This window comes from Pipistrellus hanaki (genome assembly GCF_964339955.1).
Source record: "Pipistrellus hanaki genome assembly, chromosome: 12".
Lineage (NCBI taxonomy): Eukaryota > Metazoa > Chordata > Mammalia > Chiroptera > Vespertilionidae > Pipistrellus > Pipistrellus hanaki.
The window spans coordinates 27105502-27127622 of NC_140514.1; the positions used below are offsets into that span (position 1 = coordinate 27105502).

Below are 22121 nucleotides of genomic sequence, written 5' to 3' on the forward strand. Positions count from 1 at the left end.
TAACCAAAGGACATAAACAGTAGGGGGGTGAGGGCATGTACTGGGGGATGGGAGCAGGCAGAGAGAGGTCAATGGGGGAAAAGGAGACACATGTAATACTTTCAACAATAAAGAATTTAAATTAAAAAAAGTTTAAACCACTAAAAAAATAAAAAAGATACAAAAGGATGTAGCTTATAGATATCATTTTTACACTTCTTTCCTTCATCTCCCCAAAGGGTTATTTTATTAGGAACCTTAGTATTATAGTTAATAGAGACTATAGTAAAACAATTAGGAAGCGATAAGTTTAGTATGTATTATCATTGCTTTTAATAGATTTATTTATAATTTTACTAGTGGGCCAGTGCATGGATTCGTGCACATTGAAAGGAAATTAATTAGAAGAAATTAATATCGCTATTTGCCCTTCCTCTATAATAGAAGTGTCATCCAAATTTATGATCAACAATGACAGATGGAACCACACATGTGCAATTGGTGCCAGCGAGAGCTTTCTATGTATTATACATGCATGAGTCAACTTAGCCTTTTATATATATTATATAGAATAAATTTGCTTAATTAGACCTGCTTTCTGATTTAGCTAAACTTTTCCCAGAAGCACCCCAACTTCTCCTTCATATAATTATCAGCAATACAGCAGTGAATATCAACACAAAGCAGATTATCATTGTAGATCATGCAGGGACAACAAAGGGTAAAATATCTAACTGCAACAGTGTTTGACTATATTCTGCACATTGAGAAAACCTGAAGTCATTTTCAAGGTCCACCATTTCTTCTTTTCAGTTGGGTCAAGTTTCTAAGCTTTCTAAATCTCCCTTTTCTGGCTAATGAAAATAAAATAGGATTCCGCTGAGTCTCCTATCTACCTACTCCAGGACTTCTGCGAGGATCAAATGAGATGAGGCACAGGAAAAACGCTTCACAGACATTTGGTTATAGTGTGAAATGTTTCCACCTGGCTATAAAACAAGTCGTGTTCCTGGGCTGAAGAAACTGCAAGGATGTAGTCGCTAGGGAGAGGAAGCCAGGGGTTGCTATGTGACATCATTACCTAGATGGTCAGACACTTAGCATATTAGCCTTTTAATATATATAGATGTGATTTAATTCTTGACAGTGGCCATGTTTGACAACTAATTCACAGAATTGCTAAAATTCAGCAGTTCTTACTGGTTAGTCCAAGCTGGCTCTAGCATCATAACACCCATGCTTTGATCCCAGGCAGCCAAACCACTGTGCCCTTAACCACTCTTTTATGTGATAATAAGATTTTGCTAGAATATAGCTTTGTACCACTAGAGGTGGGAAACACTCAGCATGAAAGATATAGTACATTTCTTTATTTTTATAAATCATATTCATTCTCATTAGATGCACCACTCATCAAAATTATTGATGACAGACAACTACGCAACCGTGGATTTGCAGGGGCTTACACAGTTCAGGAACATGGCAGTGGACCGTGGTGGTTTGTCTGCGTTGTTGTCACTTGTGTTCATCCCCATTAAGCCTACCAGGAAGGTGGGGCACTTTCATGGTGTCAGATGAGACCACAGTCCCACGGGTGGTTCTACTAGGGCCAGGTGCAGCCCCAGGGACCAAGTACCAGAGCACAGCATCTGACCTGAGGCTGCACTCCCCCGTCCACCGTGTACAAATAAAGCCTTCCGGTGCCTTTGTTCACATCACAGGTGAACCTCCACTCAGGTTGGACCATTCACCTTCAGCCCAGAAAGCAAGAGCTTTCCCCTCTGCCCTTGGACTGTCCGGCCTCATCACCTCGATGTGCTTATACCTCCAACACTGGAAAAGTTCTCTCAGGGTTATCTTCAGGGAAGGGAGGAAGAAGACTTTCTCACACTTTCCTGGTGAGACTATTAAGAATACATACACTGGGGGCATTGAGGAGCTAAGGACACACATGTAATACCTTAATCAATAATAATAATAAAAAAAAGAATATATATGCTGCCAAGACGGCCTGGCTCGGTGGTTGAGTGTTGACATATGAACCAGGAGATCACGGTTCTTTCTGGTCAGGGCACATGTCCAGGTTGTGGGCTCAAACCCCAGTCTGAGGCTTGTAGGAGGTGCTGGTCAATGGTTCTCTCTCGTCATTGATATTTCTGTCTCTCCTACCTTTGTGAAATAAATTTTTAAAAGTATAAAAATTATACACAAAGTTATTACTGAAAGAATGCAACCTGGCAAAAATGAAATGATGTGAATACTTGTTTCTAGAACAAGTACTCACATACAAATTTTTGCCTTCCGGAATCAAGAATGGTTAGTGTTGATTAGTATTTTTTGTTTAACCTCATAAACAAGGCTGCCTCTTTCCATGGCCCTGTTTGTTTTCATAATCTCCTCACGCAACACATTTGGAAATCTTCCTGATCTCATCTGACATCAGAAAGGCATGTTTTTGCCCTCCTGGCATCCTGGAGAAACAAATCAATTTCTTCTCTTAGGCAGGGTGCTTGCTATTGCTATGGTAACAGAAGGGATTTCCCAATGGAACTAGATTTATACAAACACAGAAAAGTATTCTTTAAAAACTTGATCCCTTGTCTGTAGCCATGGGTACAACACGATCACTGCAATAACCCGAGTGCCACAGAAACTAGAATGACACCGACCTTCTCATGCAGGTGTGGAGTGAGACCTCCATTGTACCGAGACCCTCAGTGAAAGGGAGTCAATTTTTAAAGTTTTAATATTAGGACGTTGCTGTTGTGACTATAATGCAATTTTTCTTAGAGAAGCAGAGATTTGGATTTACAGACTTGCAAGTGGCAGGTAGACTTAAAATATAAGCAAGTGGTACCAATACGTCCAGTCACAGAAAGACTCACATTGTTAGTAAAGGATATGAAGGAAAGCCCAGAATAGGGTATTTTGTGTAATGGTGACATTTTCCACTTCTGTGATTTTCTCCAAAGAAGGACACCATCGTTGGTCATTTCTCATGAAATCTCATCAGAAGGAATTCAGGGATCAGGAGTCTTTCCACTATGGCCCCTTAATAGGATAAGGGGATCCACCCTCTTTAAAAAAAAAATTAAAAAAATATATATATATATATTTGATTTTTTACAGAGAGGAAGGGAGAGTGATAGAGAGCTAGAAAAATCGATCACACCCCCTACACACCCCCTACTGGGGATGTGCCCACAACCAATGTACATGCCCTTGACCGGAATCGAACCTGGAACCCTCAAGTCCGAAGGCCAATGCTCTATCCACTGAGCCAAGCTAGTTTTGGCGATGATCCAACCTCTTTTAATCTGTTGGTTGATCTAAAGGCATTACTGAAGGGTAGCCTCGTGTGTGTGTGTGTGTGTGTGTGTGTGTGTGTGTGTGTGTTTGTTCATCTCACAGGTGAGGAGCATCCACTGAGCATTCAATATATATATATATATTGAATGCTCAGTGGATTTTCATACCTGCCATTTATATGCTTCTGAACTAAAATTTAAAAGGATGTTTTGGGATTAGACAAAAGCAGAGCCTGCTCAAAATGACTTTCTATGAAATTCTCGAATTCCTAAGTGAATAGATGGGGAAAAGGGAACCGATACGTTGATGGTAACTTCAACCCAGCTTATTAAATAAATGCTTCAGCAACTCAGCAACTGCCCCATTACTGATCCCTTATGCTCTTGCAAGTGCAGTGATTACCAATGGTCACGATTTATTTCACCCTCCCTGATGAGATATAAAAAGTGCTGTTGAAATGATATGTCAAATTTAAAATGCAAGGAAATGCCCCTTGGCCGTGCTGGAGGAGATTTATGGATGCTTCCTTGTGTTACCCAGATGAAAGGAGTGGAGTTTCTGGGAAGCTGATGGGAAAGCAGCCCTTGGGCAAGCGAACAGAGGTTGTTTTCTGTTCTCCCTTTTCTTGACATGGACAAATAGGAGCATTCTGAGTCACTGTGAGCAAATGAGTTGCATAGAAGCCAGAGAAGTGAGGTCAGAGACCCTTGTCTTTGAAAAGGATAAGTAGATAATTTTGTTAATGTATTCAAAGGAAGAGCATGGGTCACTGTGGTTTCATGGGCTGGGAAGAGAGGATGGAAAGAACAGCATAAAGGAACGTCTGGCAACCCCTTTCTCCCCCTCAAAAAACCAAACCAAACCAAAACACACACACACACACTCCAAAACAATAAAAAAGAAAAGAAAAACAATTCCAATGTGAACTTTTTCATAAATGTGATAAACATATGGGCTTTGCAAGAATGAAAAAAAACAATAACCAAAGTAAAAATACTTCAGATCCACAATGGGCTGTTTTTAGGTCACACTGCTAATCGAGTAACTTAGACTGATGAATTATTTTTGGTTGAAAACTGTCTATTTCATTTCCCACTTCCTTCAAGGAGCTGAGAAATGCCAGGAATCATGAAATCTGGGTACTTCTGAACCTCAGCGCTCCACCAAGTATCTCAAGTGTTTTTATTTTTTTTAATTTATTGTTGAAAGTATTACAGATGTCCCCTGTTTTTCCCCCCATTGACCCCCTCCATCCCTCATCTGCCCATCCCAGGCCTTTACCACATTATTGTCTGTGTCCATGGGCTATGCATATATGCATACAAGTTCCTCAATTTCAAGCATGTTTAAATCGAAGCTTTGATTACAGCCAGAGAATTCCATTTATGTCTCTGGAATGTGTCCCTGACCGCCTAGGGCAGTGGTCGGCAAACTCATTAGTCAACAGAGCCAAATATCAACAGGATAACGATTGAAATTTCTTTTGAGAGCCACATTTTTTAAACTTAAACTTCCTCTAATGCCACTTCTTCAAAACAGACTCGCCCAGGCCATGGTATTTTGTGTAAGAGCCACACTCAAGGGGCCAAAGAGCAGCATGTGGCTCGCGAGCTGCATTTTGTTGGCCATGGATCTAGGGGAGGTGTGCTCATTCCTCGCTATTTTCCGTTCTCCAGGTAAAACTGTCACCTGCAGTCAGGGGAGAGGCAAGGTGGCAGCCTGGAGGGCCTCTTTCCCTCCTCTTCAGCAAGTGCTTTGCCAATGCTTCCTCTGCCCTGTGCTGTTTTAGGAACTGTGTACAGAGTGATAGCAACTGCCCCGCCCTCCTGGAGCATACGGTCCAGTCAGATCCTCTTCTCCATACCCCTTAGGACTTCAGACCTGAGGAGGCTCCTTGGTGTCCCCACTCAGAATTGGATGGAGTGAGGGCCATTTCCCCAGGCTCAGGCTCAACGGCGTCCAACTCTAATGCTGCCAAGCTCTGTTCTGTCACCTCAGACATGCTCAAGCTTTTCCTCAGCCTCAAACATCCTAAACCTCTTTTTTTTCTCTTTCCCTTAAATATCCCTTGACTCGTCCTCTCTATCCCTCTACCCCTGTCTTACCTGACTCTCTCACCTCTTCCCTAACTGCTTCCCTGTCGCCTCTCCTGACACCCCTCACGCATCTGTGCTTCTCAGTGAGCCACACTGCTGCCAGGGCTGCCTTCCTGAGACAGGAAACTGTCCATGCTGCATCCTGTAGGGATGGTCAGTGGCGCCCTAACTTCCCGGCCTGCTTCTAAGGCTGTCCGCTGCCCAGCTTGTCTGACTCACCTCGTTTCCTGCTGTTCCCTGCAAGACGTGAGCAGTGGACACTGTCTTTTTACAGGCATGCGCCTTGCACCTTGTTTTTTGTATGAACTATTTCCACTGAAGTCCTGGGCCGCTGGCTGCTCCATCTCTATCCTGCATTTTTCTCTGTCCTTATATGTAGGTACTGATGTTGTATTATTTATTTGCATGTCTGTCCTTCCTCTTAAGCTGTGTATGTCTGTGTAATGCTGCACCTGACATTTCTTAGGTTCCTAAACAAGGGGGTTGTTGAATGAATGGATGGATGGATGAGCGGACATACATAGTTTGTCATAAGGTTTTCACAGACGGCTTCTATCCACTTTAATGAAACTAATATGGACTCCATAATCCAGTTGTAATTTTCTAGGACCTCTAGATGCCATCAAATACCAAAGATCTGAGAATAGGAGGGTCCTTTTATGCCTTACTGGCCACCTCTCACCAAGTTTGAATGCTAAAGTGTTCTACAACAGCAACAAGTGCTAAAGCCTGTAGCATTCAACTCTTGTGAAAAAGCTCTGCCTTTGTGTGTGTTACCTTGTTATATTACTCCTTCATGTAAAGATTTCCGAAGACACACTTTCCAGCAGGCTCCCGTTAGACCCCTGAGGTAGAAGTGGGCACCCAGGTGCTTCTGATCCCGGACTCCACTGCCAGCCCTTAGGAGTCTGAGTCGGGGCTTCCTCTGGGGCAGTGGTCGGGAAACTCATTAGTCCACAGAGCCAAATATCAACAGTACAACGATTCAAATTTCTTTTGAGTGCCACATTTTTTTAAACTTTTAAAAAAATATATTTTATTGATTTTGTACAGAGAGGAAGGGAGAGAGATAGAGAGTTAGAAACATTGATGAGAGAGAGTCATCCATCAGCTGCCTCTTGCACACCCCCTACTGGGGATGTGCCCGCAACCAAGGTACATGCCCTTGACCGGAATTGAACCCGGAACCTTTTGGTCCCCAAGCCTACGCTCTATCCATTGAGCTAAACCGGTTTTGGCAAAACTTAAACTTCTTCTAACACCACTTCTTCAACATAGACTCGCCCAGGCCCTGGTATTTTGTGGAAGAGCCACACTCAAGGGGCCAAAGAGCCGCATGTGGCTTGCGAGCCGCAGTTTGCTGACGATTGCTCTGGGGAGACTAGCCTCAGCAGCTGCACCCGGGCCTCCCCTGATGCTGTCTCCCAGCTGGTCCTCCCTCCCGCCCCCGCTGCACAGCCGAAGCCAGGGAGCGCACCTGCACCCAGTTTGAGGTCCTGGGAAACCCCACCCCTCCCCTCCGGCCCCGCCCCAGCCCGTGGGCATCCTGCTGCGGGGGTGGGTGGCCCAGGAGCTCATTCCTGGTAGAAGGGCTTGGGTGCAGAGGCCCAGTTGGGAGGAGTAGCGCCCTGAGGCTGTTCTCCGGGGGGGAAAGGCTCCAGGAACCTGCAGCCTTGGTCTCCGGAGCCGCTTCCAGACACCTCGCTACCTGGCCGGGCTGTGCCGTGAAGCCTTGCGCTCGGGCTGCTGCAGCCTTGGACCCTGGCAGAGGTTGGATGGGGACCCAGCGGCCAAGCCAGAGCCCACACCGATGCCCGGAGCCTTCGTCCTCCTGGAAGGTGACAGACTCGCGGCCCTCGCACAGTTCGCCTCCACCCCCCGGGGTTGTGGCCTTGGGGTCCGCTCCGACCCCCCCCCCCTTCCCCCCCCGCGCCCCTCCCGCACAGCCTTCAGGCCAGAACCTGGTCCCCAAAGCCCTGTGGCCAAAGCGCCCTGCACTGTGGCTCTGACTTGGCGGGGGGGGGGGGGGGGGGGGGGGGGGGGGCGATGGCTCAAGGAGGAATGGGGTTTGCTTGGCAGGTGGTGTGAGCCAGGCACCTGAGCATCACGGGTGAGGGGCCCAGGTGTTCCCCATCCCAGGCCTCCTCTGCCGGCCCCTGTAGAACTCCAAGGTCCCGTGAGTTCCAGGTTCATCTCAGAGGGAGGTGGAGGCAGCAGCTCCTGGGGCCTGATCCCACCTCCCCTGACGCTCAGCCCATCCCTCCCCCGCACCGCCATTTGGAGCAGCACTCACTGCCTCAAAGGTCACCCTGCGGGCTCTCACCACCGCTTTGCACCTCTTTGCCTAAATAGGACAACGCAAACTCCACGCAGCACCCAGCCTGGACGGGAGCAGGCAAGTGGAGCAGGCTGTGGCCTCGGGCGGCGCCTGGACTGTGGGCCTGTGCATTGGGGGCTTGGGGACCCCCACTCAGCTCCAGGGTGCCGGCCCGGGGGGGCCTGTCGGTGAGGAATGGCCTGGTGCGCGGTCCTCTGCCCAAGAAGGCTCTAGGTTTGGTAGGAGCCCAGGAAGGGAGCACAGTGGGGTGAGGGCCAGCTGCCACCCTGTGGTGCTGGGTGGCTGCAGAATGGTGGGGACCACACGTGGAGCCAGGGGAGAACCAGGAGCAGTTTGTTTGTGAAAGACGCGCTGTATCCACAGAGACATAGCCTTTGCTGGTTGTGTCTACCTGAGGCCACACACGGGAGATGGTGATGAAGAAACTTTGTGCCATGCTAAATGCTCTGTATCCATTATGTTACCGATTGTTATGTAGCATCTTCATTTTTCAGATAAGAGAAATCAAACAATATGTTCAGAGGACCAGAGGTAGCAAGGCACAGCCAGTGTGTGAAGTCCAGGTGTTTGATTCCAGAGCATATACTCTTATTAAATTACTAGAGGCCCGAATCACAAAATTCATGCAAAGGACTTGGCTCTTGGCAGCTGCAGCAGCTTGCCTCAGCCCTCACAGCCCTGGGTTCGTCCAAAGGTCATCTGGAAGGACATCCAGAAGGTGGTTCGGCTGTCCGGTCTAATTAGCATAGTATGCTTTTATTATTGTTGTTGCTGAAACAGAAAAGAAAAACACATACCTACTTTTGCTACTGGGTAAAGTCATTTGCTAGTCTTTTTTTTTTTTTTTTTTTTTTTTTCATATAGGTAACGTGCTCTTTTTTGTTTTGTTTTAAATTTCCAAAACCTATTTTCAGTAAAGGCACAGCTTCTTCACACAGTAAATTTGAAACAGTGAACAGGAATCATAACGATAGCATTTCTCCCTCTTGACTGCTACCGATTCCTGGAAGTTGTAGTTGGTATGTGACAAAGTTTTATTGGGATTGGACTGCAGAGGGGGAAAATGCTACAGGAGCAGAGTCATTAGTAGTTCTCTCGGTGTCATAGTAACTGATGGAAAACAGGCAATTTCATTTAAAGTACATGATCTACGGCAACAGAGACTGCACTTGACTCTGGACCCCTCCATGCTTTGAAAGCCTAATGAGGACGATAGCCAGCTTCTGCGAGCAGGTTTAATTAATCCTGAGAAGAGCTCTTTTCTCCTAGCAACAGCGTTCCCCCCCAAATTAAAGTCGAAAGCTAATGTGAAAGCTGAACAATATTTTCAAAAACCAGTAAGTAAATATCATGACATAAAGCAAGGTATAGAACCTCAAAGAATATTTTTTTCAAATTTATTTATTTATTGTCCACGAATTCTCCCCCCCTCCCCTTTTTTTTTTTTTTGCACAATCCCTCCACTCCCCTAACCCAGCCCACCCTGGCTGACAGCTGTCGGCCTGTTCTCTAGATCTATTTTGCTTGTTAGTTCATTAGACTCCACATATGAGTGAAGCCATATGGTACTTGTCTTAAAGAACAGTAAGCTAAAGTGAAAGAAGCCCAAGACAAGTAGAAGATTTTCTAATCATAGGATTATAATCATAATAGTGTCTCAAGGTAACCAAGTGGGTAAAAATTAGATGAGATTATTGTTAAATTGTGGTAAGCCTCTTTTCTGCCAAAGTTGAGCATTTATATTTAGGCCAGTTGGGTAATTATTTGGTGAAGAGGGCAGTTCAGCTTTTTTCTTGTGAGGTAATTAAGACGAGAAACACATGTGGGTAAAAGGTGATGGGTGTTCTTATCTGTGCTCAGGAGGAGGATGTGAAAAGAGGCCTTTTTCTTTTTCAGCCTTGCCTTACACCCAGATAAAACTCTTGTCGCAACTGGCCAAGTTGGGAAGGAGCCATATATATGTATATGGGATTCCTATAATGTCCAGACTGTGTCTATTCTTAAAGATGTCCACACACATGGAGTCGCCTGCCTGGCTTTCGACTCAGATGGACAGGTGTGTATCTTTTTCCGTTTTCATTTCCTTTAATGATTTCTCATAAGTCGCTTAGAATTATAATGCACATAGCCTTTGGGCCTGGAGAGTCTGTCAACCCTTGCCGTCTCCCCTTGGCAGCCTCTTAAGAGTCTTCGCTTGTTTGACCCTTTTCCAAGCTCGTGGCACTGACGCCAGCTCTGAATAAGCCCATTTTGGTTCCCCCAGTTTCATCATCTGGTAAAAAGCCTCCTGAAAGAAAATCATGAGCTCATGCTGCTCAGGCCCATCATGACTCAGCAATCCCACTTGGTCTTCCTGTGAGTTTCCTATTTGGAATGAGGATTGGACCAGACTTTTCCCATAAACCTCAAACTCTGAGCATCATATTGGTTCCCCTTGCTTTCAGAAAATAACATCCTCTCCTAATAATTCACACCCACAAAAAAAATTCTCTGACTCTTTCCCCGCAGGTCACTTCTAATAACTTCTCGCTACCCACCTCCCCACAATTCAAGCACAATTCATGTGTATTTATTAGTTTCTTTACGGTAACTCTGACATTCATCCTCTCCTTCCCATTCTCTCTGCCACCATCTTTTTAAGTTCCCAATCCATGTCATGCCTGACAATTTAACCTCTTAACTGGTCCACACAGCAAATTTCTTAATAATACAGAAAAAGCATTGGTCAGAGAATTGGTTAAAAACAAGAAAAGCAAAAAATTGATCCAAGTCCACACTTTGTAGCTGGGTATTCTAGACTAACCAACTTTCCTAGCCTCACCTTCAGTCTCCCCTTGTGGTCAAATTGGACAAGTCAGCGAGATTCCTCCACCACACCTTGCTCTTCTGCACCTTCAGACCCTTTCTCAGGCAGTCCTCTCCACTTCAAGTGCCCTACTCAGCCTCTTTGTTCTTTGCCCCGGAAGTAACTCATTCTGGAAGGTCTTGAAAGGATGAGTTAGCCTTCCCAGAGCCCCCAACAGAGTGGAAATCTCGAGTCCCACTGCATTTGCCTCTTTACTAAGGCTGTGCTTTTCTCCACTCTCCGTGTTCCTGGGCTACCTTGATTTCTTTTTTTCTTTTTTTCGAAGTTAATCCTTTATAACAGTATTAAGTACTTAGGACTTTTATATACATATATATATATATATATATATATATATATATATATATATATATTTGATTTTTTACAGAGAGGAAGAGAGAGGGATAGGAGAATTAGAAACATCGATGAGAGAATCATAGATCAGCTGCCTCTTGCACACCCCCTACTGGGGATGTGCCCACAACCAAGGTACAAATTTCTGCCAGTTAGTTTCTTCAATTTTTGTTAAATATCTGAGTCTGTGCTGTGGAAAGACCTGTCAAATTTTTCATACAGGCTTGACCAAACTGAATTTTTTGTGAAGTTCAGTGGATTATAGGACTTGATCTGGTTCAAGTTACTTTTTAAACAATTAACCTTTATGTATTTGGTATAGTCTGCTAATTTGAGAGAGTAGTGATCCTAATTCATTCCCCCCCTCCCCCCCCAGAACTAGAGTCACTAACACATGGATCCTGGTATATATGTTTTATTTTTATTTTTTTATTTTAGTACTCTATAGTCTCATCCAGTTTAGTCAGGATAATGCCTGTGTTCCGTTGTATATCCATACCTAAAGAGAAAAGGCTGGCTAGTGAAATTTCTTCAAACTTGCAGTTACTGGCTTCCTGACTAAATTAAATGAACGGGTGAGAATGCATGAGCACGTCCAGGTGTAAACGTATGCTCAGATGTTCTCCCAGGCGCATTCTCTCATCTGATTTTTTTTTTTTTTTTAAGCAAACATTCTTTATCCAAATTGTGTCTAAAGCAGTGATTTTGAACCTTTCTCATCTCATGGAACACAAACTACTAAAATTCTGAGGCAAACAAAAATATTTGCCCATCTGAAAAAAAAAGGTATCATTTTGATTCATTCACACTGAACAACCATTGTTATATTTTTATTTGACAATTTAAGGGGGAAAAGATCCTTGCCCCTGACTAGATAGTCACATATTGCATGTTTTAAAAATTCTTGCAGCACACCGGTTGAAAATTGCTGTTCTAAATCATCACAAGAAAAATGTGGTGTGGCTGAGGAAAACGGCTTTAACTTTTGGGCTCCATTTTGCAGGGTGGGGGCAGGGGTGGTCTTCCCAGTCAGCTGAGAAGAATAGCCGCCTGTTGGTTGGCCATGATGGATTTCCCGCCTTGCTGAGGCCTATTGCTTCAGGTCTGCCCTGTTCCCTAGACAGAGTCCACGGGAACCAAGTGATACTTAGAAAATGACGAATGACCCATCCCCTCTCAAACAACCAAAGGCAATATAAATGCTCCTCAGGTAGCTCTGGGGTCTGTCACTACAAATGAACAAAATAGATTCCATTTGGCTTTTTCTCAATCAAGAAATGTGGGTTTTACTTTAGTGTCTGTGTTTACGTTAACTGCTTTTTCCTGTGTTTTTTTGTTTGTTTGCTTTTGTTTTTTTTTTTAAAGAATAAACTGAATGAAATTCACCCACTTCGAATTTTCTTATATGGATGAAAATAAAAAATACATTGAAATAATTTCCATTGCTGGAACACTCAATTAAAAATTACAGCAAAGACCGCCTTTCATAAAGGCACACTTAAAAACCTCCAACTATGTATTTTTAATATTCCCAATGGGAAGTCATTTACAGGGGAAAAAAAACCCTGAATAATCTCTGCACACTAACATGTATACATAGTCATATATGGCCATCTATCATTCCATACATTCACACACTTACATGCACACTCGCATATGTTCCTGGGCTACCTTGATTTCTTTTTTAGAAGTTAATCCTTTATTACAGTATTAAGTACTTAGGACTTTTTTTATTATATTTTATTGATTTTTTGGGTAATGCTATATTTTTAAAACCCTTTAACTTACATTATTTCACTGATCCACACAAAAGTCCTATGTAAACTGAAAAAAAAAATTTACATTCATCTTACCGGTGAGAAAACTGAGATTTAAGGAAGTGAATGAATTTTTCAGGGTGTTATATCTGGCTACTCACAAAATTAAAATAGAAGCCAAACCTATTTACTTCCAGTCCAAACCTCTATCTGTAAACAGTGCTGTGTCCTTAGAAGTGGCATCCTGCTAGGACCTCTGATTTTGGTGTTCCTAAAATGTGTTTGGACACTTTAGATGTTGTGTATACTCATGTTAAATTTCCCTTTCCCTTTGAGGACAAATTCTGCTGTGAATCCAAAGAATTTGGACTGGTAGATGGAATGCCAGTTTACTTTTACTGAAATTATGTATTCTTCTTTAGGCACTTGAGGTGTTTGTGAAATCATGGAAATTAAAAAGAATGAAAATGTTTATTTCTGAGACTTCTCCTCTGTGTTTGTCAGACCCTTTAATTGGAGCAGTTTATTGAGGCTTTCAGACTACAAACCCTGAACTCTATTAAATCTCACATTAAGATCTTAAATTTAGAAATTAAATTCAAATCCTGCCTTCAAGTTCTGTTCCTGTGATTTTCACCGATTAATCAGAGATTCATGAGATTTTTTGCACACATGTCTCCTATGTTTAAGGACAGATAAGTTGCACCTGAAAGGTTTTTGAAATGTCAGTATATGCTATGGAAGTCAGTACATGCTTTTGACTTAAGGTGGATCTTGAAAAATGATTTTTGTTTCATAAGAAGCTCAAAGCTTGGCCCAAAGTAGATTATCAATAGCCATTTGTTGAAAGAAGGGTATGGGTAAGGGGGAATCTTGCCATTAAATTATTGTTTTTAATCTTAGCGTTTGGCCTCTGTGGGATTGGATGCCAAAAACACAGTCTGCATTTGGGACTGGAGGAAGGGGAAATTGCTGGCCTCGGCCACTGGCCACTCCGACCGGGTAAGAAGACCACACAGATTGTATAACTGGGAAGAAGGGGGGTAGGGGTGTGTGCTGTGATCCAGCCTCTCAGGGTTGGTAATACTTCTCAAAGTAAGTATTCCACATGTATATATTTCCCTACATATTCAACTTAAAAAACTTACTGTTTTTAAAAATTAATTTAGGATTGAAAGCTATGTTGGCATTTCTTTTGGCGATCAGCTGCTTTATTGAAGTTACCGCTTTTTATAACTTCCTCGTAAAATCAAAATGGAATTGAATTTTAAAACGATATGCAAATGTATTTATTTAGAAATGGAAAGAGTTGTTAGAAATTAGTATTCACAAAATACGTGTATGAGCGTATATATTTGAATTTCACATGAATGCAGTGACAACTTTGTGGTTCTTTGCTATATTTGAGAACCTTGAATATAAATTGTGGCCTGCTTGTCATTCATATTGAAGTCGGTGTGATCAGAAATGACACTTCCTTGTAGTCATGTCTGGCAAGATAGGACACAAAACAGGCATATATGCATTAGCTGGTAAAAAAAATCTATTTCTCCACTGACTTGCATAATTAAAATAATTTGGCTACTTTACTGTCTTGATCTTCTAATGAAAAAAATAATGAATTTGCGTGGTTGTCTTACATTGATTCCTAGTTGTTTTGTATTTCTGCCCAATATGTGCCTATGAAGAATGAGGCCTTAATATTAAATTGTTTCTTGCTTTGTGTGAACTCTAAAAGTTTATTTTTTATATGACTATACTATTAATAGTCACCTATGGAGAATTATGATAGTAAGGGAATCCAATAGTTGTTGCTACAATTATTTGGGCAAATTGTACTCGAGGATAAAGTTCTCAGAAAGCCCAGGAGTGACCATCAGTGGAACGTGGCCTGGCATTCCTCTGGCCCAATGGTTCCAAGCCCTGAGGACACATAAAAAATACTCTGAGATGATGTTCCAGCAGAGTGCTGCTCAGGCTCTACCCAAAGGTGTTGGTATTAACTTATTGGTGGCTAATTGGTATTAACTTGGTACTTAATGAACAGGTCGAAAATATTCGCAGTGCTTACATTTTGGGTGTTCCTGCTTTTGTTTATATTGTGATCCCATTGTATCTCATAAAGTAAATTGAATTGGATCAATACATGAATTTCCCTTTGCTTCGTTACCGTGTCGTATACTTTCCAGTTAGGTAAGTGCAATACTATTCCAGTGAGAACTCTGTAATTTTAGCCTAGGATGCTTCAATGAAATATTGTTCTTTTAGAGCATTGTTTTCCCAGATGCTGTAATTTATATCACACCTAGCTTTGTTCTTTATTACTGATGCTGATGTGAATGATGATTGGCTGCTTATGGGCAAATGATTATCTTCAAGATTATTTTAGTGACCAAATACTTAATCCCTACTACTCATTTGTATAATGAGTGCTTTTGTAGCCTGCAAAATGACCATACTTAACCTCATCTTAATAGCCCTCGTAACAAAACTGAGATGGTGTCATCCATTTTATGGAACATGTGGTTAAAGATGCTAAGAGTTGCCTGAGCTTGCATAGCTGAAGCGGGTACTTGGACCTCATTGGTACTTGGACCTCATTGGTACTTGGACCAAGTGCTCTTTCTTCAGTGCTCTTTCTGTGGTCCACAGTTGCTCTTCTCTACCTAACCGAAGGTTATAGTCCTCTTTTCTCTGATGATTGGTCCATATTGCTCCTTCTGATGTGATGAGAAGTTAGCAGCCTACTCTGGCCCTGGCGATGGGTTCTTTTTATTAGAGTTTCACAGAATGTGGTCCATGGACCACCTTCCTCAAAATCTTCTGGGCTCTGTTTTAAAATATCTGGGCCCAACTTCAGATCCACTAAATCAGATTCTCTCTGGTGCACCAGGGGACTATGCACTTGAAACAATTGCCACTGGTAATTTGACCCTAAAAGATGACAGTCTTCTCTTTCCTGTCCCCCAAATAGAAGTAGAACTGCCTGCAAGCAGCTTAGTAGCTGTTCTCAAAGTATGATGAATAACACTGGCAAATAGGTCTTCAGCTCCTTGGAAAACAAGAAATATAACATTATTTTGGACCAGATTATAATGATAGTCTGAAGAACTATTTTCGAAATGGCAGGAAAAGGCCTCTGCCTTTTGTGCAGGGATATTAACTTCTGTGATCACTAGGAACTGTTGGCTTCATTGACTGTAGTTGACCATGAAACATTTTCCTACTTAAAATGAAGCATTTTGTAATTATTATTTTTTACTGAGTAAAACTATCTGAAAAGTGTTTTTATTAGCATGGAGAGCTAGAGAAAATCTGATAAAAAATTATTCTAAGTCATCACATGCAATTACCCTGCATGGACAGACTTAAAAATACAACGCCAGTTTGTTCTCAATGATCGCGGTTAACTGTTACCTCTTTGTTCAGGCCTGAGGTAAGAAGACATGAGGTGATGAGACATGTGTCAGCAGTTCCTGACTCATCCCCGAGCCAGATCCTCCAGTTCTCGTGCTGTGCAGGTTAACGCTGTGTCCTAAGTGTCAGGATAGAGTATTGGCAATCAGACTGGTATCTAAAGAAGGCAAAACAAAACAAAAACCCACCCATCAATGACCAACATAGCAACTTTTAATGTTTTTTAAACAGATTTTTGATATTTCCTGGGATCCATATCAGCCAAACAGAGTGGTTAGCTGTGGAGTGAAACATATCAAGGTAAAGTAGTTCTCTTTTTCAAATTTTTGGTACCTCGTATGAAAAGAAATTTTAGGTGTTTATGTTTAATTTGGTGTTGAGAAACTGCTCGACTTTGCCTTGCTTTCCTTACATTTAAAGCCTCCTTACCTGCTTCTCTGATCATGAAGGAAGCTAACACCAATGTCCTACCAACACCTTAGGGCTTCATAATCATTTAGTAACCCCGGTGCAAAGACCTGATTGTAACCTGAGAATACGTTTGCTGTCATACAGGCACTTTTTGCTTCAGCAGCAGTTGGAGGAACCTTCCTTATGTTTTACATAACCCACCTGGAAGCAGAGAAAACTCACTAAGTTTAATTTTAAAAAATCGAGTTTGTATCACATGAAGGAATAAAAACTGACCCTATTTTTAATTTTTTGAAGTTGAGCAACTAAAACAGAACATTCTGTAAGAGAGGCACAACTGAAATTCTGTAGGAATAAAGGAGAGATCCCAAGTGGTTAGAGGAATGGTGTTTCGGCTGAGGCTTGGTGGGTAGGTGAATTTGTTAGAGAGGTCTTGGAAGGCAGAAGAACCCAGCTGAGGGGTTGCAATTCAGCCCAGAATTAATAGGAGGCATTGGTCACCCATGGAATCATGGGACTGGGAGCAGAAAGGTCCTTGGCCCATAACATGTTCAAAGATTATTAATGTTTTGCTGAAACTGGTTTGGCTCAGTGGATAGAGTGTCAGCCTGCGGACTGAAAGGTCCCAGGTTCGATTCTGGTTAAGGGCACGTACATTGGTTGCGGGCACATCCCCAGTGGGAGGTGTGCAGGAGGCAGCTGATCAATGTTTCTCTCTCATTGATGTTTATAGCTTTCTATCCCTCTCCCTTCCTCTCTATAAAAATCAATAAAATATATTAAAAACAAGATTATTAATGTTTCATCACCAAAGAACCTACTTTTAAGAATTTTCTTTCCATGGGAATCAATATTTGGAAAGATTCTGTCCACAAAATACATTGTAGCTCTTAAATATTAATTACCTTAACAATTTTAAAAATATATTTTTATTGATTTCAGAGAGGAAGGGTGAGGGAGAGAGAGATAGAAATATCAATAATGAGAGAGAATTATTGACCGGCTGCCTCCTGCACGCCCCACACTGGGGATCGAGCCCGTAACCCAGGCATGTGCCCTTGACTGGAATCGAACCTGGGACCTTTCAGTCCACAGGCAGACGCTCTATCCATTAAGCCAAACCAGCTAGGGTACCTTAACAATTTTTATTCATCCAAGACAGGGGTCCTCAAACTTTTCAAAGTGGGGGCCAGATCACGGTCCCTCAGAGAGCTGGAGGGCCGGACTATATGAACTACTAATTCCTACTGTAACACCTCGGCTGCGCTCACTGCCCAAAAAACCTGGCGGGCCGGATCAGACTCCTCTGCGGGCCGCATGTGGCCCGCGGGCCGTAGTTTGAAGACCCCTGATCCAAGATATGTATCTGCCAACATGAGTTTCTGATCAGTCTAAAATATGGCAAAGGTATCCAGTTCTTTGAGCTACAAGTAAAGAAACGTGTGAGCTCACGATGAGTGTGATTTCCGTGAGGCTGTGTGTGGAAGACTGGGACCCGGACCCGGGAACCATCATCCGCCTGCGTGTTCTACAGCGAGGAGACCAAGACCCAGGAGGTGATATTGAATATTGGTTTTATCTCCCTCTACTTCACTCTGGGAAAGTTGTTTCACCTCCCTGAGGCCGAGTTTCTTCCTCTAGGAAAAACGGTGGGGAGATCACTACCTCCTGAATTTATTGAGTTACGTTCACTAGTGTATAGGACCAGTAGGGGCACAATAATGTTACCTTCTTCTCCCATTTCCCAGGATCACAAAAATGCTGGCACAGGTAAGATTTAAACTTGGTCTCTGGCTCCCTGTGTAGAGCTGTTTCCACTTAGGAATTATTTCCTTAATGATCATACATGGCTTAACTACTACCCCCTCCCCCCTCCCCCCAGATTATTAAAAGAAAATAGATTAACTGCTTAATTGGTAGGCTTCTCTAGCTTCTTCCTATTTTCCCCCTTATACTTGGTTTAACTTTTAATCAGTTAAATCTAGAAGCAGAGAAAGGTAAACCCTGTAACTTCATTTGAAAATACTCCGAGCTGCTTATCCTGTGAAATTTGTTGTCTTAGCAGTTTTAGGATTTTTTTTTTTTCCCTAAGCAAAAACAAGCATTTTTACCTCAAATGGAAGAATCTGTAAAAGCCCACTCAGCCATTCTGTATTAATTTACTAATAAGAAATCCACATAAAATTTCCACAGGCTTCAACCAATTATTTTCCCCATCTGTATCTTCTCCATCCAATTCTAGGATCCCCTGCCTTTTCTCCCCCCACAAAAAGCTGCCTAACAGCAAATGAATGATTCCAGTCACATGGTGAATGCAAAATCTTTGATTCACCCCAAGAAAATACTCTTCAGTGAAATTTTTGTAGCCAGGGTGAAACCCTTCCTGGTTTTGCAAACAGGCAAGTTACAGGGATCTGAAAGGAATGCCTGGAAAACAGTGGCAGTTGAGCCTCGTCTGAGCTTGGGTGGTTTTACAGCAAATGAGCTCACCAGCCTTGTGGACAGACAGTGTTGATCCTCCTCCAGTCTCTAGTCAGAGACAGAGGGACCTTGGAGATGACCTGGGCCAGGTGAACTCCAAGGGAGCTTCCAGTTCCAACAACATTTTCATTTCAATCTGCGACTGGAGATTGGGGAAGACAGACAATGACTCTCCCTCTGATGTGGGCTTACTGATGTGTGGCTACCCTAACCTGTCATTGTTTTCCAAACAGGAAGTGCTTCTTAAGAAGAGATCATGGGTCAAAGATTTGCCATTTTTTTTTTGGAGAAAATCTCCTACCTATTTATAGGTGCCTTTTCAGAGGGCCCTTTGATTGCTTGCAATGTTTTACATTATACCATCTGATCAGGTGATTTTCTCAGAAACCCTTTGTGTCTGAGGATAATGGCCTCTCTGTATTTTTTGTGGTTGTCCATCTGGAAATATTTCAGTAACTCAGGGCGGAGGTGCATACCCCATGTTAAAGCAATAATAACTACAAAATAATGACTCTCCTTTTCATCTTCACACCTGGGAGACAGGGTGAGAAAGAAAAGCATCTTCAGGGTCACCACACACAGCAAGTCCTTTGGCTTGTCGTATGTACTTATATCTCATCGTTTGTTCAGATTCAACGTTAATACTGAAATAGTAAGTGTATTACCGAAGCGTATACCTATCTTTTCGTTCCTTCCATGTATACTTTCATGCCTTTCCATAAAAACAATATCCAGAGAAATGAATCACCAGAGTTGGTACTTCCCTCTTTAATGAGAAGAACCCTGTATTGTCTCAAAAAGTTGCACATCTGTCTCCTCCTCCTCCCTGAGGGCCACGTCACATACCCAACTGCTCTGAGAGGACCACCGTCCCTTCCGCTCTTGCACCAAAGATTAGGGTTGTCCCTGGCTTTTCCTCTTCTGAGCCCTCGTGCAGTGTCTTCCTCACCAGCAATCCAAATCCTACTCCCGAAATGATCGCTTGTTTTATATGTGTCTTCATTAGAGGGAAAGTTCTCAAGGCAAAGATCAGGATTTCAATATTATGTCCTGTATAATCCTCCCTGCTTGAGCCCCGACCTTCGTCAAACCACTTAATACTCTTTTCCTCGCTTCCAAATGGGGATAGTAGTATCTGTCTTAGGCTCTTTTCCAGGGTGCTAAGAAGATTAAATGCTAGACCTTCGTAAAGAGCCATTATAGACTATGTATAGGGCACTAGAGTTATGCCATTTCATATATTTTTTTCAAAACTATGTTAAATCAAAACATTTAATATATACAAAACCATAGAGTCTCCCTGCTACCTTCTATAAAGTAGCTCAAGCTTCATGCTTATGGTTTTCCACATGATACATTATACCACTAAACTGAAAAGCCGAGGCATTTATTCGGCTCTATGGAAATATAGCTTATATTTAACAACATATTTCTAAGTAACATTTTTACAGTGACGATTTATAATATTTTTAGTTAGAAAGAAATTGTTTCCAAATATATTTATATACACCAGAAAATGGCTAGAGGATATATCAGTGTGTTAGCAGGAGGTTGAGGGTAATTTCAATTTTCCTCTCTATTCTGTTTTTCTAAACTTCCTGACAATGAATCTATCCTACTTCTATAACTTGACAGGAAATCAAACAAAAGTGTAATGATTCATCATCCACTTCATCCCAACTCTTGGAACATTGACATTTTATATCAAATTACTAATCAATAATTAGTTATGTTTTGGAATTTTGGAGCTTTGAACATTTTAAAATATAAGTTTTCTTTATGCCGGTAGCTGGCTAAAGCATTTTGCGGTTCTCTGCTGTTACAGCAAAATAAGCTAGAGTGTGTGTACCTCGTTCAACTACAGCAAATTATGTAACGTGTATCAGAACATAAGCAAACAAACGCTAATAATAAGATGCCTCGGAACAATTTACTTTTGGATCTTTTTATTTTATCATTTACTTTCTAGTTTTGGACACTATGTGGAAATGCCCTGACTGCAAAAAGAGGGATATTTGGCAAAACAGGGGATCTTCAGACCATCCTTTGCCTTGCGTGTGCCAAAGAAGACATCACCTACTCTGGTGCTTTAAATGGAGACATCTATGTCTGGAAAGGGCTCAACTTAGTCCGCACCGTCCAAGGCGCACACAGTGTAAGTGTTCCCATGTGGAAATTTGATATCCCCACCTCCCTCCCCCTTCCCCCGCTTGCTTATGGATCAACCAACTCTGCTGAGCACTCCCTAAACATGCCTGAGAGATTTCCCCAATGTTTTGTTCACCTAAAAGAAATATTTCAAAAGCATCATAATTTAATCGGCCTTCACCTCAATTACCGATGGACTGGTTAGTGTTGTTATTCATCAGCAGTAGCTCTATAGAAGACTAGAACAATTTCATCATCAGTTTCATCGTATCGACCAGCACTTGTCACATTTTACTGTGCCTGCAAATGTCACAGAGATCTTGAGGCGCTGATTCTGACTCAGTGGGTCTGAGATGATGTCACTGTGGCCCATATGTTGATCAGCAAGGATGGAGACAACTATTTTTACATTGGTTGGTAAAATGGATGTCCCTCAATTCTAGGTCCACATCACGCAAACAGAAACCATTGACAAACTCTTTTGACGGTCTGCTGTGTAAGAACAGGGCAAACTTTACTTCTGACCACTCTGCTCTGTTTTGACAAATATTAAAATGGTTACATTGCTGTGTCTATAGGTGATAAAACAGATGATGTGAATGGTAAAGTGGAGCTGTGGTAAAATGTTCCTGAAATTTGATAGTCCTTTGCTTGTTGCCTCCAAATTGATCCCTTATTATTCCAATAGGAAGAAAAGTTTAAGCAACTCTTAAAGAGCTATGAAATTTTAGATCTTTCATTGTCTTGTATGTTTAGAACCAATTTTCTTGGCTTTGATTATTGTGTTTTAACCTGCTTTTAAAACAGTTAAGAGGTCAGTATTTGTCCTCATTCATAGCTACCTTAGGAACCTAATTTCTCTTTCTACCCTGTTTCCCCGAAAATAAGACAGTGTTTTATATTAATTTTTGCTCCCAAAGATGCGCTAGATCTTATTTTCAGGGGATTTCTTATTTTTCCATGCGCTAGGTCTTATTTTCAGAGGA

The 22121-nt window shown here is 42.2% G+C and overlaps 1 protein-coding gene across 1 annotated transcript in view; it reads left to right on the top strand.

Moving 5' to 3' along the window:
* Nucleotides 1-22121, top strand: part of EML6 (EMAP like 6) — a 194250-nt gene that overhangs the window by 54335 nt on the left and 117794 nt on the right. Inside the window, exons 3-6 of the mRNA XM_084900797.1 lie at nt 9619-9778; nt 13582-13680; nt 16327-16395; nt 20957-21142. Coding sequence (XP_084756923.1) covers nt 9619-9778; nt 13582-13680; nt 16327-16395; nt 20957-21142 — 514 coding nt within the window. The remainder of the gene's footprint in view (nt 1-9618; nt 9779-13581; nt 13681-16326; nt 16396-20956; nt 21143-22121) is intronic.